Source organism: Delphinapterus leucas, unplaced genomic scaffold (assembly GCF_059928025.1).
Source record: "Delphinapterus leucas isolate spDelLeu-1000000601 "Yukka" unplaced genomic scaffold, BTC_Dleu_Yukka2 spDelLeu_asBTCV2_sq60, whole genome shotgun sequence".
NCBI lineage: Eukaryota > Metazoa > Chordata > Mammalia > Artiodactyla > Monodontidae > Delphinapterus > Delphinapterus leucas.
Genome location: NW_028322269.1, coordinates 6,812 through 34,552, shown reverse-complemented (window position 1 = coordinate 34,552; position 27,741 = coordinate 6,812). Strand labels below are relative to the sequence as shown.

Sequence of the window (27,741 nt, the reverse complement as noted above, 5' to 3'; positions counted from 1 at the left end):
AATCAAACTATCAGAAATTAACTACAAAGAAAACATATTAAAAGCAGCAAGGGAAAAATAACACACAAGGGAATCCCCATAAGATTAACAGCTGATCTTTCAGCAGAAACTCTGCAAGCCAGAAGGGAGTGGCAAGACATAGGTAAGTGATGAAGGAGAAAAACCTACAACCAAGATTACTCTACCCAGCAAGGATCTCATTCAGATTTGATGGAGAAATTAAAACCTTTACAGACAAGCAAAAGCTGAGAGAGTTCAGCACCACCAAACCAGCTTTACAACAAATGTTAAAGGAACTTCTCTAGGAAGGAAACACAAGAGAAGGAAAAGACCTACAATAATAAACCCAAAACAATTAAGAAAATGGGAATAGGAACATACATATCAACCGTTACCTTAAATGTAAATGGATTAAATGCTCCCACCAAAAGACAGAGACTGGCTGAATGGATACAAAAATAAGACCCATATATATGCTGTCTACAAGAGACCCAATTTAGACCTAGGGACACATACAGACTGAAAGTGAGGGGATGGAAAAAGATATTCCATGCAAATGGAAATCAAAAGAAAGCTGGAGTAGCAATTCTCATATCAGACAAAATAGACTTTAAAACAAAGACTATTACAAGAAACAAAGAAGGACACTACATAATGATCAAGGGATTGATCCAAGAAGAAGATATAACAATTGTAAATATGTATGCACCCAACATAGGAGCACCTCAATACATAAGGCAGATACTAACAGCCATAAAAGGGGAAATCAACAGTAACACAATCATAGTAGGGGAATTTAACACCCCACTTTCACCAATGGACAGATCATCCAAAATGAAAATAAATAAGGAAACACAAGCTTTAAATGATACATTAAACAAGATGGACTTAATTGATATTTATAGGACATTCCATCCAAAAAAACAGAATATACATTCTTCTCAAGTGCTCATGGAACATTCTCCAGGATAGATCATATCTTGGGTCACAAATAAGGCCTTGGTAAATTTATGAAAACTGAAATCATATCAAGTATCTTTTCCGACCAAAATGCTATGAGACTAGATATCAATTACAGAAAAAGATCTGTAAAAACTACAAACACATGGAAGCTAAACAATACACTACTTAATAACCAAGTGATCACTGAAGAAATCAAAGAGGAAGTCAAAAAATACCTAGAAACAAATGACAATGGAGAAATGATGACCCAAAACCTATGGGATGCAGCAAAAGCAGTTCTAAGAGGGAAGTTTATAGCAATACAATCCTACCTTAAAAAACAGGAAACATCTCAAATAAACAACCTAACCCTGCACCTAAAGCGATTAGAGAAAGAAGAACAAAAAAACAAAAGTTAAACAGAAGCTAGCAGAAGGAAAGAAATCATAAAGATCAGATCAGAAATAAATGAAAAAGAAATGAAGGAAATGATAGCAAAGATCAATAAAACTAAAATCTGGTTCTTTGAGAAGATAAACCAAATTGATAAACCATTAGCCAGACTCATCAAGAAAAAAAGAGAGAAGACTCAAATCAATAGAATTAGAAATGAAAAAGGAGAAGTAACAACTGACACTGCAGAAATACAAAGGATCATGAGAGATTACTACAAGCAACTCTATGCCAATAAAATGGACAACCTGGAAGAAATGGACAAATTCTTAGAAATGCACAACCTGCCAAGACTGAATCAGGAAGAAATAGAAAATATGAACAGACCAATCACAAGCACTGAAATTGAAACTGTCATTAAAAATCTTCCAACAAACAAAAGCCCAGGACCAGATGGCTTCACAGGCGAATACTATCAAACATTTAGAGAAGAGCTAACACCTATCCTTTTCAAACTCTTCCAAAATATAGCAGAGTGAGAAACACTCCCAAACTCATTCTACAAGGCCACCATCACGCTGATACCAAATCCAGACAAAGATGTCACAAAGAAAGAAAACTACAGGCCAATATCACTGATGAACATAGATGCAAAAATCCTCAACAAAATGCTGGCAAACAGAATCCAACAGCACATTAAAAGGATCAGACACCATGATCAACTGGGGTTTATTCATGGAATGCAAGGATTCTTCAATATCAATCAATCAATGTGATACACCATATTAACAAATTGAAGGAGAAAAGCCATTTGATCATCTCAATTGATGCAGAGAAAGCTTTCAACAAAATTCAACACCCATTTATGATAAAAACCCTGCAGAAAGTAGACGTAGAGGGAACTTTTATCAACGTAATAAAGGCCATATATGACAAACCCACAGCCAACATCATCCTCAATGGTGAAAAAGTGAAACCATTTCCAATAAGATCAGGAACAAGACAAGGTTGCCCACTCTCACCACTATTATTCAACACAGTTTTGGAAGTCTTAGCCACAGCAATCAGAGAAGAAAAGGAAATAAAAGGAATCCAAATCGGAAAAGAAGAAGTAAAGCTGTCACTGTTTGCAGATGACATGATACTATACATAGAGAATCCTAAAGATGCTACCAGAAAATTACTAGAGCTAATCAATGAATTTGGTAAAGTAGCAGGATACAAAATTAATGCACAGAAATCTCTGGCATTCCTATACACGAATGATGAAAATCTGAAATCAAGAAAACACTCCCATTTACCATTGCAACAAAAAGAATAAAATATCTAGGAATAAACCTACCTAAGGAGACAAAAGACCTATATGCAGAAAATTATAAGACACTGATGAAAGAAATTAAAGATGATGCAAATAGATGGAGAGATATACCATGTTCTTGGATTGGAAGAATCAACATTGTGAAAAAGACTCTACTACCCAAAGCAATCTACAGATTTAATGCAATCCCTATCAAACTACCAATGGCATTCTTCACAGAACTACAACAAAAAATTTCACAATGTGTATGGAAACACAAAAGACCCCGAATAGCCAAAGCAATCTGGAGAACGAAAAATGGAGCTGGAGGAATCAGGCTCCCTGACTTCAGACTATACTACAAAGTTACAGTAATCAAGACAATATGGTACTGGCACAAAAACAGAAATAAAGATCAATGGAACAGGATAGGAAGCCCAGATATAAACCCATGCGCATATGGTCACCTTATCTTTGATAAAGGAGGCAAGAATATACAGTGGAGAAAAGACAGCCTCTTCAATAAGTGGTGCTGGGAAAACTGGACAGGTACATGTAAAAGTATGAAATTAGAACACTCCCTAACCCCACACACAAATGTAAACTCAAAATGGATTAAAGACCTAAATGTAAGGCCAGACACTATGAAACTCTTAGAGGAAAACATAGGCAGCACACTCTATGACATAAATCACAGCAAGATCCTTTTTGACCCACCTCCTAGAGAAATGGAAATAAAAACAAAAATAAACAAATGGGACCTAATGAAACTTAAAAGCTTTTGCACAGCAAAGGAAACCATAAACAAGATCAAAAGACAACCCTCAGAATGGGAGAAAATATTTGCAACTGACAAAGGATTAATCTTCAAAATTTACAAGTAGCTCATGCAGCTCAACTCAACAAAACAAACAACCCAATCCAATAATGGGCAGAAGACCTAAATACACATTTCTCCAAAGAAGATATACAGATTGCCAACAAACACATGAAAGAATGCTCAACATCATTAATCATTAGAGAAATGCAACTAAAAACTACAATGAGATATCATTTCACACCAGTCAGAATGGCCATCTTCAAAAAAATCTAGAAACAATAAATGCTGGAGAGGGTGTGGAGAAAAGGGAACACTCTTGCACTGTTGGTAGGAATGTAAATTGATACAGCCACTATGGAGAACATTATGGAGGTTCCTTAAAAAACCAAAAATAGAGCTGCCATATGAACCAGGAATCCCACTACTGGGCATATACCCTGAGAAAACCATAATTCAAGAAGAGTCATGTACCAAAAGTTTCATTGCAGCTGTATTTACAATAGCCAGGACATGGAAGCAACCTAAGTGTCCATCAACAGATGAATGGGTAAAGAAGATGTGGCCTGTATATACAATGGAATATTACTCAGCCTTAAAAAGAACTGTAATTGAGTTATTTGTAGTGAGGTGGATGGACCTAGAGTCTGTCATACAGAGTGAAGTAAGTCAGAAAGAGAAAAACAAATACCATATGCTAACACATATATATGGAACCTAAAAAAAAAAGAAAAGGTCATGAAGAACCTAGGGGCAAGACAGGAATAAAGACAGAGACCTACTAGAGAATGGACTTGAGGATATGGGGAGGGGGAAGGGTAAGCTGTGACAAAGTGAGAGAATGGTATGGACATATATACACTACCAAACGTAAAATATATAGGTAGTGGGAAGCAGCCGGATAGCACAGGGAGGTCAGTTCGGTGCTGTGTGACCACCTAGAGGGGTGGGATATGGAGGGTGAGAGGGAGGGAGACGCAAGAGAGAAGAGATATGGGAAAATATGTATATGTATAACTGATTCACTTTGTTATAAAGCAGAAACTAACACACCGTTGTAAAGCAATTATACTCCAATAAAGATGTTAAAAAATAATAATAAAAATAAAATAAAATTAAAAAAGACATAGACGTAGAGAATGGACTTGAGGACACGGGAGGGTGTAGGGTAAGATGAGACGAAATGAGAGAGTGGCATGGACATATATACACTACCAAATGTATCCCACCTAGAGAGGTGGGATAGGGAGGGTGGGAGGGAGATACAAGAGGGAGGAGATATGGGGATATATGTATATGTATAGTTGATTCACTTCATTATACAGCAGAAACTAACACACCACTGTAAAGCAATTATACTCCAATAAAGATGTTAAATTAAAAATAATCTATAAAGGGAAGGACACACAAACTGCCAGAGCAGTGACTCAGTCGAAAACAATGACAGCTTAAGTCATTTCCCCATTCGCGGTACCTGTCTTCCACCTAACCAAATGATAGTTACTGTATTAAGCTTTGAAATAATACAACTATTAAATGTAAGTTCTAGCTCAAAAACATTTCTTCTCTTTAGAAAGTCATGCATTGCTAATGCACATATGTGGAATCTAAAAAAACGGTACTGATGAACCTAGTGGCAAGGCAGGAATAAAGACGCAGATGTAGAGAACAGAACTGAGGACACTGGGTGAGAAGGGGAAGCTGGGACGAAGTAAGAGAGTAGCATTGACATATGTACTCTACCAAATGTAAAATAGATAGCTAGTGGGAAGCAGCCACATAGCACAGGGAGATCAGCTCGGTGCTTTGTGACCACCTAGAGGGGTGGGATAGGGAGGGTGAGAGGGAGGCTGAAGAGGGAGGGGATAAGGGGATATATGTATACATATAGGTGATTCACTTTGTTGTACAACAGAAACTAACACAACATTGTAAAGCAATTATACTCCAATAAAGATGTATTAAAAAATACAAAAGTAAATTAGGTACTGAGGCCATATCAGAATAAAGCTGTAACTTTTGTAGCGTTAATCATACCTTAAAAAAAAAAAAGTCATGCATCAGTTAAGAAAACCTCAAAGGAAGAAGAAAGTCTGTGAACAAAGTAGGGTTTCTAAATAATTAGTTTTTAAGATATAGGAATTAACATTTTTCCAGTAGAGTCATAGTAGTTTAATTATTTCCCAAAATCTTGATATGGTTTGATACATTTTACCAACCACACAAAGCTCAAAATCAAACTCTACTGATATCATGTTGAATAAAAATTAGCCTCTGGAAAGCAGACATAAAGGATTAGACAGAAATATGCCATCAGTTTAAGTAAGTGTGGCACACATTTACTCCTAGTCCTTCTGACTGCTGAATTGCTCCTGCCTTTTTGTTCAGACAGGTTGACTTTCTGGTAAAGGATTCTTTTGTCTCTCTGATTTTTTGTGCAACCTAATACAAGAGTGTGTAATTGTAATTGGCATACATAACTGGATACTCCCTCCTGGATTTATAGAAATCCAAGAACATAATAAAAATGAACGTACTTTGACATTTACAGTATTTAAGTTATAGAGTAACTGGTGATTTGTTTTTGAAGAGAAATCATAAGTCGAAATGGCTACTGGATTTACAGTTCTCTGCATCTGAAACTTAGGACATAATTGTAATTCACTTACCCTCTCCTTACACACTTTGCAAATGAATTAAACAGGTTTGCCATTCTCCATAGATGTGGGGCCCATACCAAAATTATCAGGAGTAAATCTCACTCTATAATATTCCCTAGATGTCTAGGAATGAGTAGACAATGTTGAAGTGTACCCTCTTCTTAAAATATATTTTTATCCAAAATGAATGAGAAATGGAATGGCATGCTTAATTGAATGTTCTGAATAATTGAAATTTCCTGCACAAAATGTATTTATTTTTAAATGAGCAAAATGCACACAACACCGAGAAATGCACTAACTATAAAATTTATGTACTCTCTCCTAATTACAAGCATTATTTGTTCTGGTATGTAGTTATTTGAGTGTCTTAATCTGGTTCCTCAAAAGCAGAGCCTAAGACAGAGACTTGCATTCAGTAGTTGATTTGAGAAAGAGTAAAGGACAGAAATAGTAAAATGGGGAGAGGGAGTTGGTCATCACTAGCGGCAACTCTAGCTCCATCTGGTAGGACCTTACTAATTGTATTTCAGAACTGTGTTCCCCTGTGACTAAAGGGGGAAGCATTTGTCCATCAGCTCTCAGCCAATTCTGGCTCCAACAGTTACCTCCCACATCTCCTATTGTCCATCTTGGAATGTCCGGTGGGTTCCTTCTAGCAGAAAGTGAGAAGTCCTAGGTGCTGACTTGAGAAGGGCATTTGTTACTCCTGAGTAGAGAAGATCCAGATCTGTGTGGACTAGGTTACCGTACTGTGACTGGGATAAGACGGGCCAAGAGTATTTAAAATGGCATTAAAAAGTGTCAAATGCATTTAATATCTGGTGGTTTGTATTCAAGATGTGGTGAAAGATTACCATTTTTCATATATTTTAGTACTTTCTAGAACCCAGACCTCTTTTTCAAATATCTTGTGATGGGGAACTTGAGAGTCTTTTTAGAAACAGAATAATAAATACTAAGATTTTATTACTCTCTATGCTAATCTATGAACATAGAAATTACATAGTCAGGATTGAATAAAATGATTATGCCTAAAGAATAATGTGTTCTCCAAAACCAAAAATTAATATGAATTAATATTAAAACAAAATGTGTTCATAAATGTAACTATTTCCCTTTTCTTCCCCCTTGACTTTTAGACATTGCAATGCCAACAGCAGAAAATCTTCTCAATACATGTAAGTTCACTAATAAAGAGTTATTTTCTAGTAAGAAATTCCTTAGATGGAAAAAAAAAAAACCAACCCTCCACTTGAGAGTCAATGTGGTATCCGTAAAGGTGTAATGGGAACCTTTCTTCTGGAAACTCGTATGAAGGTGACTGTAGATGGTCTTTGACTGATATCATAGATTTAAAATGAGGAACACATTATCTCATGCCATGATGGCAGAGGGGATCTAAGGACTGCAGTGATAATTAAGAACTTAGACTCTAAAACTAGCTACACATTAGTTTTGAGCCCCAGATCTAGCACTTCCTAACTGGATGAATTTACACAGGTTATTTAACTTCTCAAACCTTCCGTTCCAAGCTATTGTGATGATAAAAGAAGGTACAAGTAAAGTACTTAAGAGTATATGCTCATGATAAGCACTCAGAAGATGTCAGCCCTTTGCATTTTCTACCCTGCCGATGAAAACTTCAGGCCTAGGAACTCACTGTGGAATTCTGATCCTAGAAGCCAAGTTTAAGAAGTCAGCTGCCTTACATGCAAGCAGCTGCCTGCTGGCCAAGGCATTCTGTTTCTACTCTCCCACTAGCCGCTTTGGGAAATGTGATCCCCAAGGTTGCTAGAACCTGGAGCACACTGTCAGGAGAAGCACTCCTCTTATCTGAGGTTGATTGGAGCAACTGGATTAGAGGAATTGCCCTCCAGAGCCAGGTGACACCGACCCCAATGGTTCTTGCTATCCCTCAGTCACATCACGGTTATTTCTGAGCAACCTGGGCAAAACATAAACACAAATCTGTATTAGATTGTTTTTCTCTGTGATATATTTTGACTGAACAACGCTTAAGCAACTAATAAGACGTTTTTAAGTCAATTATTCCAGTTAAAATCTTCAGTGCTGATATGATCAAAATCCACAATTAGGAATTTGTCAGGTTGGTAGAGAGAGGTAGTCAACACAGAAATAAAAGCAGTGGTAAGAAAGAGATTAGCCAATTTGTCCATCCCCCCATCTGGGACACTAAACAACCATCCAGACCAGTATCCTGAATTTGCCTTGGTTTATCTGAGATTTTAATTTAAATAAGAAGGGAGAAGGGAGAGGTAGGCAAGAAAAATCGAACAGGGTTGAAGAGAATAGAGTTCAGCATGTGACATAAAGTATATTAAAGTGCAGTAATAGGATAAACAACAAGGTCCTACTGTATAGCACAAGGAACTATATTCAATATCATGTGATAAACCATAATGGAAAAGAATATGAAAAAGAATATATATATATATAAAAAACTGAGTCACTTTGCTGTACAGCAGAAATTAACACAACATTGTAAATCAACTATACTTTGATAAAAAATATTTTTTAATGCAGTAATAGCTGATGGAGTAGAAGTTGGAAGTGTAGCGAGACTGTAAGAGCTTGGTAGATTATCTGATTTTTCGGAAAGTATCACCCAGAGAGTCTTCATTATATTCCTTAAATCCTTGAAATTTGTCAGATGACCTCTTTCGACATAACAAAAGCTCTAAGGTGCCAGGTAAGATTTTGGCAGAGGTAATAACGAGGTAGTACTGCAGAGGTGGTGGCTAAAAGCTTAACAGACGTAACAATCATGAGTAAATAAAAACTCAGAATAAAGATTGGTGCATGGATATAAATTAGATTAAAATTCTGAGTAACAGCAGAAACAGAGAAGTACAGTCACCCAGGGGAGGTTCTCCTAGCCCACAGATTATCATCTTTGTTTTTACATTCCTCTGAAGGAAGTTGAGTAAAAGCCAACTTCCTTTAGGAGTTGTCCAAACAGAAAGGAAGATCGGGAGGAACGCTTATATCTTCAGGTTCTGCATTATTTTCTTTATCCTCTGTAGCGTTCCTGATAAGGGAGTGGATAGAAAGAGGGAAAGAAAAGGGAGTCACACTTAGTGAGTCAGTGTGAGTGCTGTCTCATTCAAATTCAGTGATGTTTATCAAGAGGATGCCTTAACAACCTGAAGTTTGGGTTTCATCAAGGAGAACAGTCTAGAATCAGAAGCAATATACAAACTTAAGGATTTCAAAGGGCCAGTGAAGGTTTTTTAAAAGTCTACATGTCCCTCCCCTGTGCTTCTAATCCTTTCCACCCTCAGGAGAGAATACCTCAAGATACATCTTGTCACATATAACAAACAACATCTCTGTGAAGAATTGACCATCTAACCTTTCCAATTAATTTAAATATTCTCATTCTTGATACAAACATCTTTCTTTAATTCAGAGTTTCTCAACCCTAACTACTAACGCTTTGGGCCAGATAATTCTTTGTTTCAAGGACAGTCCCATGCATTATAGAATTTTTAGCAGGATTACTGGCCTCTACCCACTAGATACCAGTAGCCCAATACTGCCCCCCTCCCAGTTATGACAACCAAAAATGTCTCCAGATATTGCCAAATTACTCCTGGGGATGGGAGGTGGTATGCAAAATTGACACTGACTGAGACCACTACCTTAATCTACGCCCACTGCATTGATTTTGGCAAATTTTATTCACTCTCCAAATTCTTAGGAACAAACCTAATATAGAAGAGGGTTTTGCAGTCAAATATTTTTATTTTAAGATGTCTCATGGATTACACTATATAGACTTCATTTCTACAAACATTTGAGAACTTGTTTGCGCTCCTTTTATGTGATGGGTTCTCTCCAGTAGGTTCTGGAGATACATTTTTATTTAAAGATACGATTCTTGCCCTCTAAAAATATTTATTAGTGAGGCTGGCGATCTCTAGCAAAAGGTACCATAAACTGTTAAGGGACAAGCTCAGTGCTTTAGTTGGAGTAATACGAGATAGTCACGAGAATCAGAGAGAGGGTCAGATGGGTAGAATAATAATGAAGTTACACTATTACTGTAGATTTGCTTTAAAGACTTAAGAGTCTAGCAGTTTCTCTGGATCTAAATTGACACTAAAGCACAGTCCTGATACAGAGAAGCATATAACTTTAGGAAAAGTGTTGGTTATCTTCATGTGTTTTTCCTTTTATCCAAGTATTGTTTGTTGTAACTTGAATGCAAATACATTTCTGTCTACTCTGTCTCTCATCAATATCTCATTTACATTGACATTCATTCACACTTTCTTATGAATGTTTAATAGCAATTATTGCTTTAAACAACTGTTCACAAAATTAAAAAGCACACATTTCCCCATGCAACTTTGTAATTTGTTATGCAATTATCTTCCAAATTTAAACATTTAATTCCACCTACCTCTTTCAACAGGTCATAGCAAGGCCGAACCATGCACAAAAAGATGTATGTGAGTGATGAGGATGGGGGAGAAAGATGTCAATCTATTTTGAATGAATTCTCAGGACATCTCATGTCATTAGTAAATTAGTCCTGACTTTTCCAAGACTGTGTTTTCTCTCAGTTAAAAGTTAACAGTGACCCATATTATAGGAAGGTTGTTTACTATAGGAATGCATGCATAAGTGGTATCAATATTATATGCTAACGACTCGATTTTGTAAAGGTTGAGGACAGCACACAATAACTCCCGAAGGGGAATGGCCCTGGCAAGCTAGCCTTCAACAGAGCAATGTCCACCAATGTGGAGCCACTCTGATTAGTAACAGCTGGCTTGTCACTGCTGCTCACTGTTTCTTAAAGTAAGCTCTGGACCACTTAAAGGCCTCAAATTCACTCAAGTACCTAAAAGTCTGGTACATATCTTTCAAGAATATAGTCATACAACTATGCTTCCAGCTGTACAATATTGTGAGGTATAGCTCAAAATTACTCAATGAATTATCAGTAAAAAAAAAATATATATATATATATTCAGACTAGAGCAGGGTTGTCAACAGTGGCACTGACATTTTGGACCAAATAATTCTTTGTGGTGGAGGACTAGCCTGTGCATTATAGCACGTTTAGGAGCATCCTTGTCCTCTAAACACCAAATGTCAGTGTCTAGAGGACAAGACTGACAACCAAAAGTGTCTCTAGACATTAGCAAATGTCTCTTGGAAGACAAAATAGCTCTCAGTTGAGAATCACTAAGCTAAATCTACTTAATCAATTTTATAAGGAAATTATAAATCCCAAATTGAATATGGGTCTTCTATTCCTTTCTCATCATTATTACATTTGGTCATATTTACTTAATCATAAGTATTTGAATCCATCCTGCATCCTCCCATATATGTTATATCTCTACTTGAAATGATTACTTTAAAGGATATATTATTACACCAAAAGTTTACTTTTTTTATACCTAAAAGTTTTTTACCCTTTTGTTTGATGGTTCATTTCACTAATTTCTGTTGGTTCTATATAGCACTTATTGTTTTTATATGTAAACAAAAATCCCTCTCAAACTTGAGAGTTTTAAAATGTTCCGGCAGTACTACTTTCAGTGCTTAATGTACAACCCTTGATTAACAAGTAATAGTAAAAGTCAGAAATATTTTCTATTTATAGTTTTTAATGCATATAAAAGAGGATTTAAAAAAAATAGAGGATTTAGACTATTTCCTTAATTTCTACAAGTTCACTCTGTCCCATATCCTTGCCCACTTTTTATTTAATCTTATTATCTTGTGTTATTATATTTATCTTTCTAAATCCCCTTGAGTCTTTTCTGTACAAAAAAGAATAAAATGTAGTTTACATGAGTTATCCTTTAAAATAGAGCTTATTGAGTTATTCCAAGTCTATTCATGTTATCATTATTTTAACTTTTTTCTTACATATAGCTTTGCTTTTGTATGCTTATATGCAGTACGAGAATTCAAAACTTATCTAGTTCTTTAAAAAATATAAGATATTAATTCCTACAACTCCAATATACAGGACTTTTAATAAATAAATTCATTTTCTTTAGGGCCAGGGATCCCAAAGAATGGAATGTTAGTTTGAGGCTTCTTTTAAGTGATCCACAAATACAGCAAAGTGTCAAGGATATTATAATTCATGAAAACTACCACTACACCAGCAGCACACGATAATGACATTGCTCTTGTGCATCTGTCTTCACCAGTATTATACACAAGCAACATCCGAAGAGCATGTCTTCCAGAAGCTTCTTATGCATTCCCACCCAGTTCTGATGTGGTGGTCACTGGATAGGGAACATTAAAGTCTGATGGTGAGTTCCTAACCTTCCATCATTACATGGTTTGAGTTTTAGGAGTCAAAAAAAAATACTCAGAATTACAATTAAACCTGAGAAATACTCTCTCTCTCCGGGTCATTTTAAAGGAGGTAATGTGCAATGGGTTGAAAATCATCCTCAACAACATTCATATAGAAACTACAATTTCATAGAACTGTTTACCTTAATTTCCCTTAAGAATGGCAGTTTTTACAGAAATGATTATTTGAATAAGTAATTCATTTTCCTCCATTTCATTTATTCATTCACTCATTCAATAAACATTTATTTTGATTACAACCTTTATTCCAAGTACTGTCCTAGGTCGTTTGGATATATTAATGAATAAAATAGGCAAATATTCCTGCCCTTACAAAGCTTACATTCTTAGCAAAGAAAGACAGACAATAATCACGAGATACAATAAATAAGTAGATTACATAGCATATTTTATGCAGGTAAGTACCATAGCAAAAGTAAGAACTACAGGGGGTTTGGACATTTGTGATGGGGTAAAATGAGTAGCTCTCTGTGACAAAGCAATACTTGAGCAAAGACCATTTAAACCATGACCCTAATAATGTAAAGATTTAGTGGCTGTTTGTGTTCATAAATGCATTTGAAAGCAGAAAAAAATAAACCACAAAATTCCAAGACTCAGAATTGTAGTCACAAACAGTAGAAAATCTAAAAATGATCATAAAATGTATATTTCTGGAATATGAATTTTTTGTTTTGTTTTCTAAACCATACAGGTATTAAATATAAACTTCCAAAACAATTCAAAAGTAAAACCTATCCCATCACACATGGATGGACACACTAAGTATTTCTAAATATGATGATTTTTAACAATAGCTTGGTGTATTCATAACATTACTTCTTTGTTATTAAGAAAGCACACAAATACAAGTTTAATTAAAACATGTTTTACATTGATTTGGAAATTTTACATAGTGTTAGATACTAATAACCTAGCCAGAGAGATTAATATTGACTTTAGCAAATGTTATATATATATATTTTTCCTTTAGGAACAAATCCTAATATACTCCAGAAAGGATTAGTGAAGATTATAGATAATAAGGCCTGCAACAGTAAAGTGGTATATGGTGGTGCAATCAAACCCGGAATGTTGTGTGCCCGGTTCCTGAAGGGAAGTGTGGATGCCTGCCAGGTAAATCTGCTTATTCCATTTTCAAAAAGGTTTTTTTCATATGTTTTTTAATTTTCAATTAACCTGTTCAATTGTCTCAAAAGACTGACAATTTTTAAAGATTTACGTTAGCCAAAGTACCTGATTAAAATTATATTGCTATCTGATAGGTCTCATTAAAGTACTATAGAGCTAAAGCACCCTTATTGTTATAAGAAGCTTTGAATGGGAGTGGGGATGAGACTCAATTTGGAATAAGCAATGAAGAGATGAAATTGAATATTGGTGACTTTAGTTCAACTGGCCCTCTTTGACTGGGAATCACAACTGGGTCCAACAACAAACCTATGGATCATGGAGCTTTCTTGATTTAGGGTGGCTCCAACATCCTAAATGTTTTATTTATTTGACAAACCTTATATAGCATCTTCATGCCCGTCCTAGAACTACTAAAGTACTACTGTAAGTTATCTAAGCAGGCAGAATCAGTGATAAATCCAGAAGGGCCCTTATTTTATTCATTCAATTCAATTTACTCATTATTCTTGTACTCTAGGAGCTAGAAGACATGCAAACAAGCACTTGTAATACATAATTATAATTTCTTATTACAGATTCCCATCTTCGCAACTGTCCCATTAAACCTATTCTTCAAAGTCATGACAAACTTAAATTCTTGCTTCTCTCAATTTTCTCGCAATCCATCACTCTCAAACCCATGACTCTCTTCTAAATTTGTGCAGCCTAGAGCCCATGTTTTATTATTTCAACCACTCTATTGACAGCCCCTCAATGATTTCACCATCTTCTAATTCCCCCACACCCATCCTAATCTCCAAACACATAGCAATCTATTTACCTTATTTGCTTTTATATGCGATCTCCTGAGCACAGCTAAAGCCTTGTGTCATGTAGTTACAGCTGGGTCCTTAACACACTGTAGAATTCTTTTGCATCTTTTATGGTGCTATGTCAAACTTTTATTATGTTCTTTGAATGTATCCCACCACACCCTTATATTCCTTAGCAAATGACATTTCCTACTACTAACTAGAAAAAAAAATGACAGCAACTACTCCTTTAATTTCTTTCCTTCCTGATTGAATAGTAGAAGAAACTTGTTCATCCTCAGCTTAGAAGGTAAGGATAAGTACAAATACAAATCTATTAGGAAGAAAAGAAAAGCTAATCTCTTACATTGTGTTTTTATCCACTCTGTTTTCATCTACACAGGTATTTGAACTTTTCATTAATTTTGAACTTTTCCCATATTTTCCAAACTTCCACTCTAATACAGTCTTTCACATATTCTGCAAACATTATTAGATCTCTCCATTAATATATCCTACTCTGTCTTTCTTATTCCCTTCTTGGTCAAATCTTTAAAGAATAGTTTACAACAATGTTTCACATTCTCAATTTATTCACTCTCTGACCCACTGCTTGCAGACGTTTGCCCTACTAGTCCACTGAAAGTATTCTAGCCAAGATTACTAATGATTTTCTAACTGCCAGATTCAATACACGCAGAGTGTCAGATGAACTAGAACAAGAAAGCTAGAGATAGTGGGCTCTATTAAAATATTTTGCCTGTGAAAGGTAATAAGGGCTTCAACTAAGACACAGTAAGAATGAAAAGACCATAAGACAGTTGAGTGACCAGGACTGTGAGACTGATTAGATACGAGGAAGAAGAAAATGGAGTTATACCTGCTAACTCTATATTATTCCCTGAGCAACTGGAGAGAGGGTATATAGGAGAAAGAGCAGGCTTAAGGAGGGTAAAAGTTCAGTTTGGGGTTTGCTAAATTTGAGATGCCTGTGGAATATCCAGGTACATATGTCCATTATATCATTGTAAATAAAAACCTTGAGCTCAGGAAAGAGTTCGGCTAGAGATATATACCTAAAAGTCATTGTCATCTGGGTGGTAGTTAAATTCATGAGTATGGATACAATAGCTCAGATAAAGTATATAAAATAAGAAGCAGCTAAGTAACAGAATTCAGGTATACATGCTTTTTAAGGGCTAACAGTAAGAGATAAGAAAGATCAGAAAGACAGAAAAGCATAAAAAATTGGTCTCACGGGGGTCCAGGGAACAGAAAAAAAGGGGATGGTTAGTGACACATGACATCAAGAGGTCAAGTAAGATAAGTGCTGGAAAGTGTCTATCAAATTCAACAATTGCTTATTGGTAAAGTTTGGAAAGTTGCACTGGTGGAAAAACCATTTAGAAGTAAGCTGAGTAAAAGATTTTTAGTTTGCTATAGTCTCGTTTATGTTTGCTTTTATTGCCCTTGCCTGAGGAGACATATCCAAAACAATATTGCTAAGATCAATGTCAAAGAGGTTACCACCTATGTTTTCTTCTAGGAGTTTTATGGTTTCAGGTCTTACATTTAAGTCTTTAACCCATTTTGAGTTTATTTTTGTATATAGTGTAAGAAAATGGTTCAGCTTCATTCTTTTGCCTGTAGCTGTCCAGTTTCCACAGAACCATTTATTAAAGAGACTGTCTTTTCCCCATTGCATACTATTCTTGCCACATGAAAAGATGCTCAACATCACTAATCATTAGAGAAATGCAAATCAAAACCATAATGAGATATCACCTCACACCTGTCATAATGGCAATTATGAAAAAGACAAGAAACAAGTGATGGAGAGAATGTGAAGACAAGGAAACCCTTGTGCACTGTTGGTGGGAATGTAAATTGGTGCAGCCATTTTGGAAAACAGTATGGAGGTTCCTCAAAAACTTAAAAATAGAACTACCATATGACATGGAAGCAACGTAAGTGTCCATCAATAGGTGAATGGATAAAGAAGATGTGGTGTATACACACACACACACACACACACACACACACACACACACACACTGGAATATTATTCAGCCATAAAAAAGAATGAAATCTTGCCATTTGCAGCAACATGGATGGACCTGAAGGGTATTGTGCTAAGTGTAATAAGCCAGACAGAACAACAATTACCATATGATTTCACTTATATGTGGAATCTGAAAAACAAAACAAAACAGAAGCAGACTTATAGGAACAGAGAACAATCTGGTGGTTACCAGAGGGGAGGGGGTGGGGGGACAGATGAAATAGGTGAAGGGGATTAAGAGATACAAAATTCCAACTATAAAATAAATAAGGTTGTAACGTACACATAGGAAATGTAGTCAATAATATTGTAACAACTTTGTACGGTGCCAGATGGTACCTGGACTTACAGTAGTGATCATTTCATAATGTATAAAAAAATCAAATCACTATGTTATACACCTGAAACATATAATACTGTATGTTAATCATAATTTAATTTTAAAATAAAAAAAGAAGTAAGTGGAGAATGGAATGAGAAACTGGAAACTTCAGTATAGACTACTACTTCAAGTCACTTAGCTATGAGAGAAAGATAATTAGGGCAATAGAGGAGGAGGTCTTAAAATCCAGAAAGTTTGTCATTTTTCAGGCAGGCAAGACCAAAAACAAACAAACAAAAAAATGTATATGCCTGGAGAGAAATGACAGTGGAGGAAATGAAGACATATTAGGAAAAAACAAATACACAAAACAATTATTGATAGAACAAGGTCCTTGATTCAAAGAACAGATGGGGGGATTAACCTTGGAAAGAACCAAATACATCCATTTGTCTGAAAAGGAGAGTAAATACAGATGTAGGCTGATGTAGTTGAGCTGGGAAGTCAAAAGGGGCTTCCGAATGTATAAACAATCCCCTGCTGAATCACATGGACTCCACAAGATCCCAATATTGGTGGGTTTTTGGCTAGTGAGTTGCAATAATACAGACTATAAAAATTTTTCAGGAAAATCTGTCTACCTGTTTTCTTTCTAGTCTTTGTACCAACGCTAATCCCTTCTCTATTTATGGCTTCCTCACCTTGAGTGATGCACAACAGCATGATAATCGTTGATAGATCCCTTGACGTATGCTGATGACTGTTGATTTGTCCCTATTTCTCTTTCATGTGAAAGTGAGGTAGAAGACAGTTCTCACATATACACATACAATAGTAAAATTATCCTCAGACACATGGGCTATATTTCATTATTAGGCTTAAATACACTATGTCAATAACACCATATTACATGTCTCCAATCTCTTAAAATTCCTCAACAATACAAATTATCAAACAGAATAAATAATATGAAAATGTTGCTTCTACTTTACTTTCCTTTTGCCCGTATAGAAAAATTATAGATGATGGCATATATATCTATAAAATTCACTGTTATGCCTCATGCCAACTTGCCAAATAAGCAGATCAGTTGGCTTTTATCTGGAATACGATTTCATCAGGGTGCTTTCCGAGACTGCAGTCCACCACTATCTCTATAGCAGTTTTCCCTTCTCTTTTCATCACTGACATTCCTACCGCTACCACTAATAGCCTTCATTATGATATAATTTTTTTCAAGGACCCAAAGAATAAATGCATTAATAATAGTAGCTAATATTCATAGACCACTTACTATGTGCCAGGCACACTTTACATGTATTATTACATTGAACTCTCACATAGTCCTGTGAGGATTGTCCCCTTGTAAACTTAATTTTATAAATAAGGAAACTGAGGTAAGGAGAAGTCAAGATCAGAGAGTTTATAATTAGCTGAGCTGGAATTCAAAATCGGACAACTGAATTCCAGAGCCCACACTTATAACAACTATGCTATGTTATGTAATATAGTTGTAACTAAGTATCTGCCTAGCATAGTATTCTAAAATGAAATATTTGCCATAAAATTTTGGGATGAGTTAATAGAGTATGTTTATTATTTGATTAGTTTTAAAATATTTTGATATACCTTGAGTTATAAATTTATCAGAATTAATATTTCTATATTTTTATTGTCTAGAAATTAAGAATAAACAAAAAACTGTATGCATTTTGGCCAGAATTCTTTGGTTGCAAGTGACAGAAACTCAATTAACAGTAGCTTAAGTGAAAAGAAGAAATATATTGACTCATTTAATTAAAAATATAAGGATCTACAAATGGCAGAGTTGAGGCTAGATCCAGGAGCTCAAACAATGTCTTGATTTCTAGCCACATCTTAACTTTCCTCTCCTCTGTCTTCATTCATGGCCAGATACTACCCACTAAGGTGGTAAAGACAGGCCTATTGGCTGTAGACTTAGATTTTCCTTAGTGGTAGGCTAACAGTCCCTCAAAAATAGAGCCCTCCTACCCATTGCCTTGAGTAAAGAAAAAAGTCCTGAGATGCCTATGATTGGCCCAGGGAACCACTCATGGTGGAGGAGGTGGGGCCTTTTACTGATAGCTTCTCAGGTCAGGGAAGGCCTTTTCCAGAAAAAGAATGCTGGTAGACCAAAAAAAAAAAAAAGTTGTTCATTATCCAATGGAAAATGTACTATCTTCTGAATCAATATGTTATTCAAAATCATATTACTTCACAACAGAGATTCTATGTTTTCGTATGTTTATTGTCTTAATCAGATTTTCCATAAAACAATGTCACACTATGCATATCTTGATATCTTGGAAAAAAGCAAGATGGACTAATACTTTAAGGCTTAGTACTCCTCTTTATCTAATTTCCTTGTGTATAGCAGGTATATAAAATTCCTGTGGGGGGGAAAAAGTACAAAACACTCAATATTTATGTTTAGAAAATAATTTGACATGAAAACAGCTACATTGTTAGCACATTTAAGAAGTATGCCAGTTCCAAATAAGGATGGTTTAAGTGAACTAATCTGCATGATAGTATACTATGTGATCATAGACTCTCTTTCCCTCTCTACAAGAGAGACAAAACAACAGGTAATGTCAATGATAATGGTGCCTCCCCATCTGGCACCAGTGTCTTAACTACTGAGTCTCTTCAGATTCAGGCATTTCTTCTATAAATAGTATCTGGCAAGAATTCATGATGAGAACTTTGAAATAATAGTGAAAACTCAATACACTGAATATAAATAAATTATTACCAAGTTTATTAAATAGGTAAGTTCAATATTACACAGATAACACTACAAGTAAGTACTGTTTGTTGAAGTGCACTTTTTCCTTCTGGCCATATCTACACCATATTATTCCATCCTTCAAGACACTGTGCATAGGTAAAGCCCAGACTTCTTAGTATATAATATAGATTTTACTGATCTGATGGCTGCTTCATCTTTTCCACTTCTATTCTCAGATTCCCTTTTCCAGCCACATTGAATATCCTAACATTGTATTTCAGCATGTTGTTCCAGCCTCTGAGAATGCCCTCCCCATCCATCTACTTCATCCCCCAATCACCTTTTTGCCTTTGTCATAAGTTCTCTCTTTCTTTCTCCTTTCCTTCCTTCCTTCATTTCTTTTTCTTCCTTTCTTTTTTCTTTCTTTCTCTTTTCTTCCTTTCTTTCTTTCGTTATCTTCCTTTACTTCCTTTTTCTTACTTTGATTGACTAATACATATTGGAAGAAGTTTCAACCAAGCTGAATCTTGGAAAGAGAAAGGGAAAGAAATAGAACAGAAAGATACAATGAAGCTTTTATGCGTCAGATTTTCTTTTCCTAAATGTAGAAGGCAAGGGCAAAATATACCTCAGTGTAATCAGATTTTACCATGAACATTTTTTCCTTTATTCTTTAGGTTGCTGACCCACATATAATAGCTTTTCAGATTTATAAAATCTATCCAATGGTTACCTTGTTTTGTTTTGTCTCAAGCATATGGCCTTGATCAGATTAACTGGCATGATATATATGCAAAGTCTTTTGAGTTTTTCAGAATAATAAACTGTTATAATCAAGACTGTTTGATTTTAAGGAACCTACTAGAGCTAATGCAGTAGGTACAAAATTTATGTTCACAAGTATCAGATGTGAAAAAAAATGCCTTCAATATTCTATATAATATCAAAATAGCTTCAGGTTCAACAAATATATTTTAATGTATTGTGAACTTCTAGATTAAAACACTATTATTTTTAATGTTATGAACATTTTCATTTGTAATACAGTTTAAATTATTTGGAAGTTCTAGTGGGAATTTTAATTTTTCTTTATTCTATTTGACATCAATTCTTATTTATAGTTGATCTTTATTATTTGCAAATATATCTATTTGCTAAAATTTCTTTCAAACCCCAAAATCATATTCATAGTGATTTTGTGATTATTCCCAGGCATGTACATGCACAGAATAGGGAAATACTTGAGTTGCCCATGGTGCAATTTCCCAGCCAAGGATGAAAAAGGCAATGCTCTGCCTCCCTGTTTCAGCTCTCATATTCCAAGCTAGCATCCTTTTCATGGTATATTTAGTACCACGTTTTTCATGGTATGTATAGTACCATGTTTGTGCTTTTTGTTGGTGATTTCACTGTTAAAATGGCCCCCCAAGCATACTGCTGAAGTCCTGTCCAGTGTTCCTAAGCACAAGAAGGCTGTGATGTGCCTTATGGAGAAAATGGATGTGTTATATGGGCCTTGTCAGGCAAAAGTGATAGTGCTCTGCCCATGAGTTCAATGTCAATGACTCAAAACCATGGTATACCCAGAAAAAGGAAGAGGAAATTTTCTGATATGTACATGAGGCTGCTTCGGAGAGTGCTAAGGTGAAATCTATAGTTTGTGATGAAACCACAGAAAACGTGCACAAGTGGTGAAATTTGTGGATTCATGAGATGAGGGCTAATTTTTAAAAGTAGAGTGGACAGCACTGTTATGAGACTGAAAGCCAAAGAAACTTATGGTTACCGGTTTGCACATTTTGAAAGGTGATATAGTGTGAAAAATGTCACACTTGCAGGTGAGGCAATTTCTGCAAATCAGGCATCACATCTTGGGAAGAATTTTTTAATGAAGTATAGTTGATTTACAATATTATATTACAGAATTTTTAAAATATCTGCTCTGTGTTATACAGGAAAAGGGTTATGTGGAGGAGCAGGTGTTCAACACTGATGAGTTTGGGCTTGTTTTACAAAGACATTGGCAAATGAATCTGTATGATGCAAATGATGTTTTTGGCTTGGAGAAACCTAACCCTGTATCTTCACGAGGAGCAATGGTTCAGTATTCACTAACTCAGAATTCATGGCAACTCTGTAGAACAGAATTACCACAAATAATGAGTAGCATGAACTGTATACTTATGCTATATTTCTGCTTAAAAATGCATTGTTACATTTTTCTAAAAAACACATGCCTCTTGACTTCTGATTCATCTATTCCTCCCACTAATTTTTCTAAAGTAGTTTATTTCAGGACCAAAATAATCCATTTGAAAATATTTATAGATCCTTCAGAAAGGCACTTAAGAAGCCAGATTTCATGTCCTGCAGTATAATATTTCATCCAAGTCTAGAGGTATTGAGAAAAGCCAGTATTTCTGGGCATGTGGTAACAACCAAAGGGGAACCCAGGTAAGCAACTGGTCTAAGCTGCTCAAGACCCAGGAGCCAGCACAGCAGGAACTGAGGAGGCACATAAGGTAAATCCAGTCCTCTTGTCTAATCTTCTATAGTACCAAATAGGTTCCTTCAGGGCCTGGTTGATGCCATATTCACGTTTTGGCTCTGGACGCACAGGCTCAGCGGCCATGGCTCACGGGCCCAGCCACTCCCTGGCACGTGGGATCTTCCCGGACTGGGGCACGAACCCGTGTCCCCTGCATTGGCAAGCGGACTCTCAACCACTGCGCCACCAGGGAAGCCTACCCATATTCACGTTTTAATCACCTGCTAAGGCCAAGAGAGTATATATAGCAGGTATTTAGTAATTATTTATTAAATAAATGAATATAAGACAGAACAAACAAATAAATGAACCAACAAGAATGGACCATCTAAATTAAAATAGCCACCTTTATTCTTAACATTATTCCTTCTTTGGCTGCCACAGAAGCAAACTAGTTGACATAAGACAAATCAAGCTGGTGATTTAATAAATTCCAATCTAAGTCATACCAGTATTAGTAAACAACATCATCAAGCACTCATCATGAAAGTTAAAGCAACAACACAGAGAAAGTTTCTAAGTGACCCTAATGTGAAACAATCAGATTGCATATAAAGGGATATAAACAAATATTCATATTATATATAAACATACATAGATGTGGTTACAGCATTTATACAGTATTCTCTCCAATACCTAGTCATCTTATGCAATATGCACAATAATGGCAGGTATAATATTTAGACAATTATGAAATCAAGGCAATAACAGAAAAAATAGTTAATGATTTTACTCTAACTTAAGCATGGATAATCTGACTGTTAAGACTGATTGGTAAATTTGAAGGCAGCCCAATTTGTATCAGATCAAATTGATTCTAACTGTTAAGGCATTAATTTGGTGTTTTGTGGAGGATGGTTTTAAATAAGTCTATTTATCTAGTGTTTGAATGCTCAGCAGTGTGCGATTGAAAAGAAAACAAATGTTTTTGAGAAATATATTAGTTTCTTAAAACAACAAAGTTTAACTGGATCAAGTTCTTTTTTTAGTATTTTTCTTCTTTTTCATTTTGCATCTGTTGACATGTAATAGTTTTTAGAAAATCTCTTCATTAGAGTTATTTGAACACTATCATAAGTGAATTTTAAATATAAAATTAAGTTTCAAACGTCCTTCTTCACTTAAGAAAAATGTTGTGGAAACCAGGCCATCTGCTGAGATACTACAGTTACATTTGGCCCTCAGAAAGTGTTTGCTCGCTTTAGCACTCTGTTGGATTATAAGCCCACAAAACAAGTTCACCTTGATCTTTCACTTTAAATATAAAGTATCTCAGGGACAAATTTTGACATAAATATAAACCCGTGACGTTTCTCTTTAAAGAAGGCTGAAATAAAACAGGACTTTGAGTGCAATTACAATTAAAACATCAGAAGTGCCAGAAACACAAGTTTTGAAGCTATATCAGCCGTGAAGGATGGCAAACAGTGCCTCTCCTGAACAGAATCAAAATCACTGCTCAGCAATCAACAGCAGCATCCCGCTGACACAGGGCAACCTCCCCACACTGACCTTATCTGGAAAGATTCGAGTGACAGTTACTTTCTTCCTTTTTCTACTCTCCACAACTTTCAATGCTTCTTTCTTGTTGAAACTTCAGAAGTGGACTCAAAGGAAAGAGAAAGGGAAAAAACTCTCAAGAATGAAAGTGCTTTTAAAACATTTGACCTTAGCCAACCTGTTGGAGACTCTGATTGTCATGCCACTGGACGGAATGTGGAACATCACTGTGCAATGGTATGCTGGAGAACTCCTCTGCAAAGTCCTCAGCTATCTGAAGCTTTTCTCCATGTACGCCCCCGCCTTCGTGATGGTGGTGATCAGCCTGGACCGCTCCCTGGCCATCACGAGGCCCCTAGCTGTGAAAAGCAACAACAAGCTCGGACAGCTCATGATTGGCTTGGCCTGGCTCCTCAGTAGCATCTTTGCTGGACCACAGGTAAACCAGTATCATAAACTTTTTAGGACATGGAGATCACAGATTTCCTATATAAACTTGAATGAAGGTCTTGTCAAAGGCAGTATTGCATTATCTCTAAGAGCTTGGGTTCTGGAAGTCAGAGTGTGGTATTTAATCCTGGCTCTGCTCTGTTACCTTGGGTGAATGTCTTAACCCCTCTGGGTTTCAGTTCCTTCATTTATAAAATGGAGGTAATGCCTACTTTATGCACCTTTTGTGATGATTAAATGAATAGTGTGTTAAAGTGTCTATCATAATCTCTGGTACCTAGTAAATGCTCCCTGAAAATGTAGCTATTCTCAAATTTGACCTCATCCCCATTCTATTCTTCCATCTACTTTTCCTTTCACTCAGGTTGACATGGTAAATTGAGAGAATCTTTAGGAACAATGAAATTTGCATAGGTAGAAAGTACATATACCTTGTTTTATTTGGGGCTTCTTGAGTCTTCTGTCATTGCAGCTTAGAGAGAACTATACTTGATTAGTATGTTGTTCTGCAGTTTGCAGCTATGTGCGATTGAATAAAGAGGAAATGTGGGAAATCTCAGACTTTTGGAAATTTGAACATTTCCCTGAGGTCGACCTGAGCTTTTCTGGAGGTAGGCTAGACTGTAACATGCTGTTAGAAAAACTATAAGACTGTTGGTTCAGGCAAGGCCCTCTCCTATAGAAAGCAGATATCTCTCCAGACTGTCTTCGTCAGAGGCAACCTGATTGACTGACCTGCATAATCTGCCTTTTCAACAGTCAGATCTCTGAAGAAAAGGACACATTCTTGAAAAGGACAAAGATCCTTTAATAACAGATGAACAAGTTGTCTCTATGCTTGTAAATGTACTCTATGGTGAACCCAGGGTACAAGGATGTGTCAAGAAGTAAAGTCAGAGTTTACTGTGATTCTCCAAAAACTTGTCACTACAAATGGAAATTTATCTAGACATTCTAAAATGGCCAGGTGGCATAAAAACAAAAAACAAACAAAAACTGTCACACAGGACTCATTAATAGTGCAAGACATTAAAACCTTCTGGCAACTGTTTGAGCTGGATGGATCATTTTGATGAGGGGCTGCATAATTACTGAGTACTTGTAGGGCATCAGGGATTGTGCTGCGGAAAGGCAGAGAGGGAGAGGTGGTCTAACCTAGTTCTTCCCCTTTCCATCTCCTTGCATCCCAGATTTGACTCACCAGTGTTTTGACCTGGCATTCTCCTAAGCTTCCACTCCATTCCTCCTCTCAGGCCTCTTTTATAACAGGAAGCGTGGCTCTTTCTTGCCAAGTGTTCACATCAGTGTTTCCTAGCTAGTTCCTCTTGTTAAGTGGCCACATCCTAACAGACGTTTTGGTCAAGGTTGCAGGAAAAGGACTGAAGATAGCCTGTTAAGGTAGTTTTCCATCTAGCCTATGGGTCAGGTTCACTCCAGTTAAGTCTTAGGCCACAGTGAAATTTTGGGGATTCGTTGTTGTTTCTTTTCTCCTTTTCCATCTGTGTGGTATATTTTTAAACAGAATTTTATTTTTATTTTTTTGGAGTATAATTACTTTACAATGGTGTGTTAGTTTCTGCTTTATAACAAAGTGAATCAGTTATACATATACATATGTCCCCATATCTCTTCCCTCTTGCATCTCCCTCCCTCCCACCCTCCCTATCCCACCCCTCTAGGTGGTCACAAAGCACCAAGCTGATCTCCCTGTGCTATGAGGCTGCTTCCCACTAGCTATCCATTTTACATTTGGTAGTGTATATATGTCCATATATACTAGAGAAATGGAAATAAAAACAAAAATAAACAAATGAGACCTAATGAAACTTAAAAGCTTTTGCACAGCAAAGGAAACCATAAACAAGATGAAAAGACAACCCTCAGAATGGGAGAAAATATTTGCAAATGAAGCAACTGACAAAGGATTTATCCCCAAACTTTATGAGCAGCTCATGCAGCTCAATATCAATAAAACAAACAACCCAATCCAAAAAATGGGCAGAAGACCTAAATAGACATTTCTTCAAAGAAGATATACAGATTGCCAACAAACACATGAAAGAATGCTCACCATCACTAATCATTAGAGAAATGCAAATCAAAACTACAATGAGATATCACCTCACACCGGTCAGAATGGCCATCATCAAAAACAATAAATGCTGGAGAGGGTGTGGAGAAAAGGGAACCCTCTTGCACTGTTGGTGGGAATGTAAATTGATACAGCCACTATGGAGAACAGTATGGAGGTTCCTTAAAAAACTAAAAATAGAACTACCATGTGACCCAGCAATCCCACTACTGAGCATATACCCTGAGAAAACCATAATTCAAAAAGAGTCATGTACCACAATGTTCATTGCAGCTCTATTTACAATAGCCAGGACACATAAGCAGAATCTTACTTTTAAAATAAAAGTTATTTATAAGATGATACCTTAATTACACTCCTGCAATATAGCCATTATTTTATTGTATAGTTCTAGTTATCTGTATTTTATTAATAAAATTGACAAGGTGGCTGCGGCAGAATGCTGGGTGTCACAGGGAACATACATAGCTATTCCCTGAAATTTTCCCTTTTAATTCCACTGTGGCCCTTTTCCATGTGCCTTCACTTTAGCTGTTTGCCTTAAAATCTACAGTCTTGCTCTCCGGGGTAGTAAATAAAAAGCAACACTTGGCATTCTTTTATGTTTAAAAAAATAGTATTTTATTTATAATAAAATCTGAATATTTGTAACCCTCAAAAAATTTTTTTTCTCTCTTCCTAGTGCATTTTCTTGCACTAGAAAGCTAGATATCTAAATTCTCCCGCCAATTCCTCACTTAACATTTTTTTGTACATCAGTGTGTGTTTTATTGAAGAAGAAATGGGAAAAACCAAAATGCTTTCACTCCCCTGGAAAAAAAGCATATTACAATTATTCTCACAGTGACTGCATAAACAAGAATTAGTTTAGCAAATATGTCACTTAAAATGAGGTTGCTTAGCAAAGGCTTATGTTCTGAAATTTTCCATTGTACTTCTTTAAAGTAGGAGTGCTGTGTATTGTCCAGTTTTCTTAGAAAAGATAAACACAAGTTAGGTTCCTAACACTGAGCCCGGTACTAATGAAACAAAGAAACAGCCCTCACAGAAAGTGTCATTCAGTTGTAGAGACAAAACTTACATAAAATGATTATAACTATGTACCAAAAAGTTTTTAAATGTACTAGAAGTGTAAGAAGAGAGAGAGAGATGAACAAGAGTTGAAATGGTGAAGGAAGGCTTTAGGGTAAAAGAAGGATGAACTGAGTTTTTAAAGATGAATGATTTTTGGATGGAAAAAGTAAGCCAAGGATCACATATATTTCTCAGCAAAGGTTGAAAAGTGATTAATTTTCATAGGAGACTTGTTTGGCTGAAGTGAAAGACTGAGAGTTGAGAGTAGCAGGAAATTAGATTTGGTGGTTGCTGTCTTTCCTTTGACCTCATGGCACATTCTTTCTTTGTCAGAAAACATTATGATTATGTATTTGTTTGTCTTTTCCACTATGGTATTTGCTCTTACAACTGTGAAGACTGTTATGTTCAACTTAATATTCACAGTACACAATGAGATACCCAACAAAAATAGAAATTTTAAATGTTTGGATACTCCCGTTTCTCTCCAGATCAAGTAGACCTTTCACCTTTTACAAAAAAAAGAAAG

The 27,741-nt window shown here is 36.0% G+C and overlaps 2 protein-coding genes across 2 annotated transcripts in view; both read left to right on the top strand.

The window, feature by feature from the left end:
• LOC149743895 (transmembrane protease serine 11C-like) overlaps positions 1-15,030 on the top strand; it is a 66,431-nt gene extending 51,401 nt beyond the window's left edge. The window contains 5 exon segments of the mRNA XM_089906073.1: positions 7,252-7,290; positions 10,804-10,939; positions 12,157-12,265; positions 12,267-12,420; positions 13,461-15,030. Coding sequence (XP_089762199.1) covers positions 7,252-7,290; positions 10,804-10,939; positions 12,157-12,265; positions 12,267-12,420; positions 13,461-13,654 — 632 coding nt within the window. The 3' untranslated portion in view covers positions 13,655-15,030.
• Positions 15,031-20,542: 5,512 nt separating this feature from the next.
• Positions 20,543-24,200, top strand: LOC149743894 (gonadotropin-releasing hormone receptor-like). The gene has a single exon (XM_089906049.1). It carries the CDS (start codon positions 23,514-23,516, stop codon positions 24,198-24,200), a length of 687 nt encoding a protein of 228 aa, XP_089762175.1. The 5' UTR covers positions 20,543-23,513.
• Positions 24,201-27,741: the final 3,541 nt, after the last annotated feature.

Bases quoted from the DNA above. Each gene is read 5' to 3' on its own strand.
- LOC149743894 (XM_089906049.1), top strand. From the start codon at position 23,514: ATGGCAAACAGTGCCTCTCCTGAACAGAATCAAAATCACTGCTCAGCA.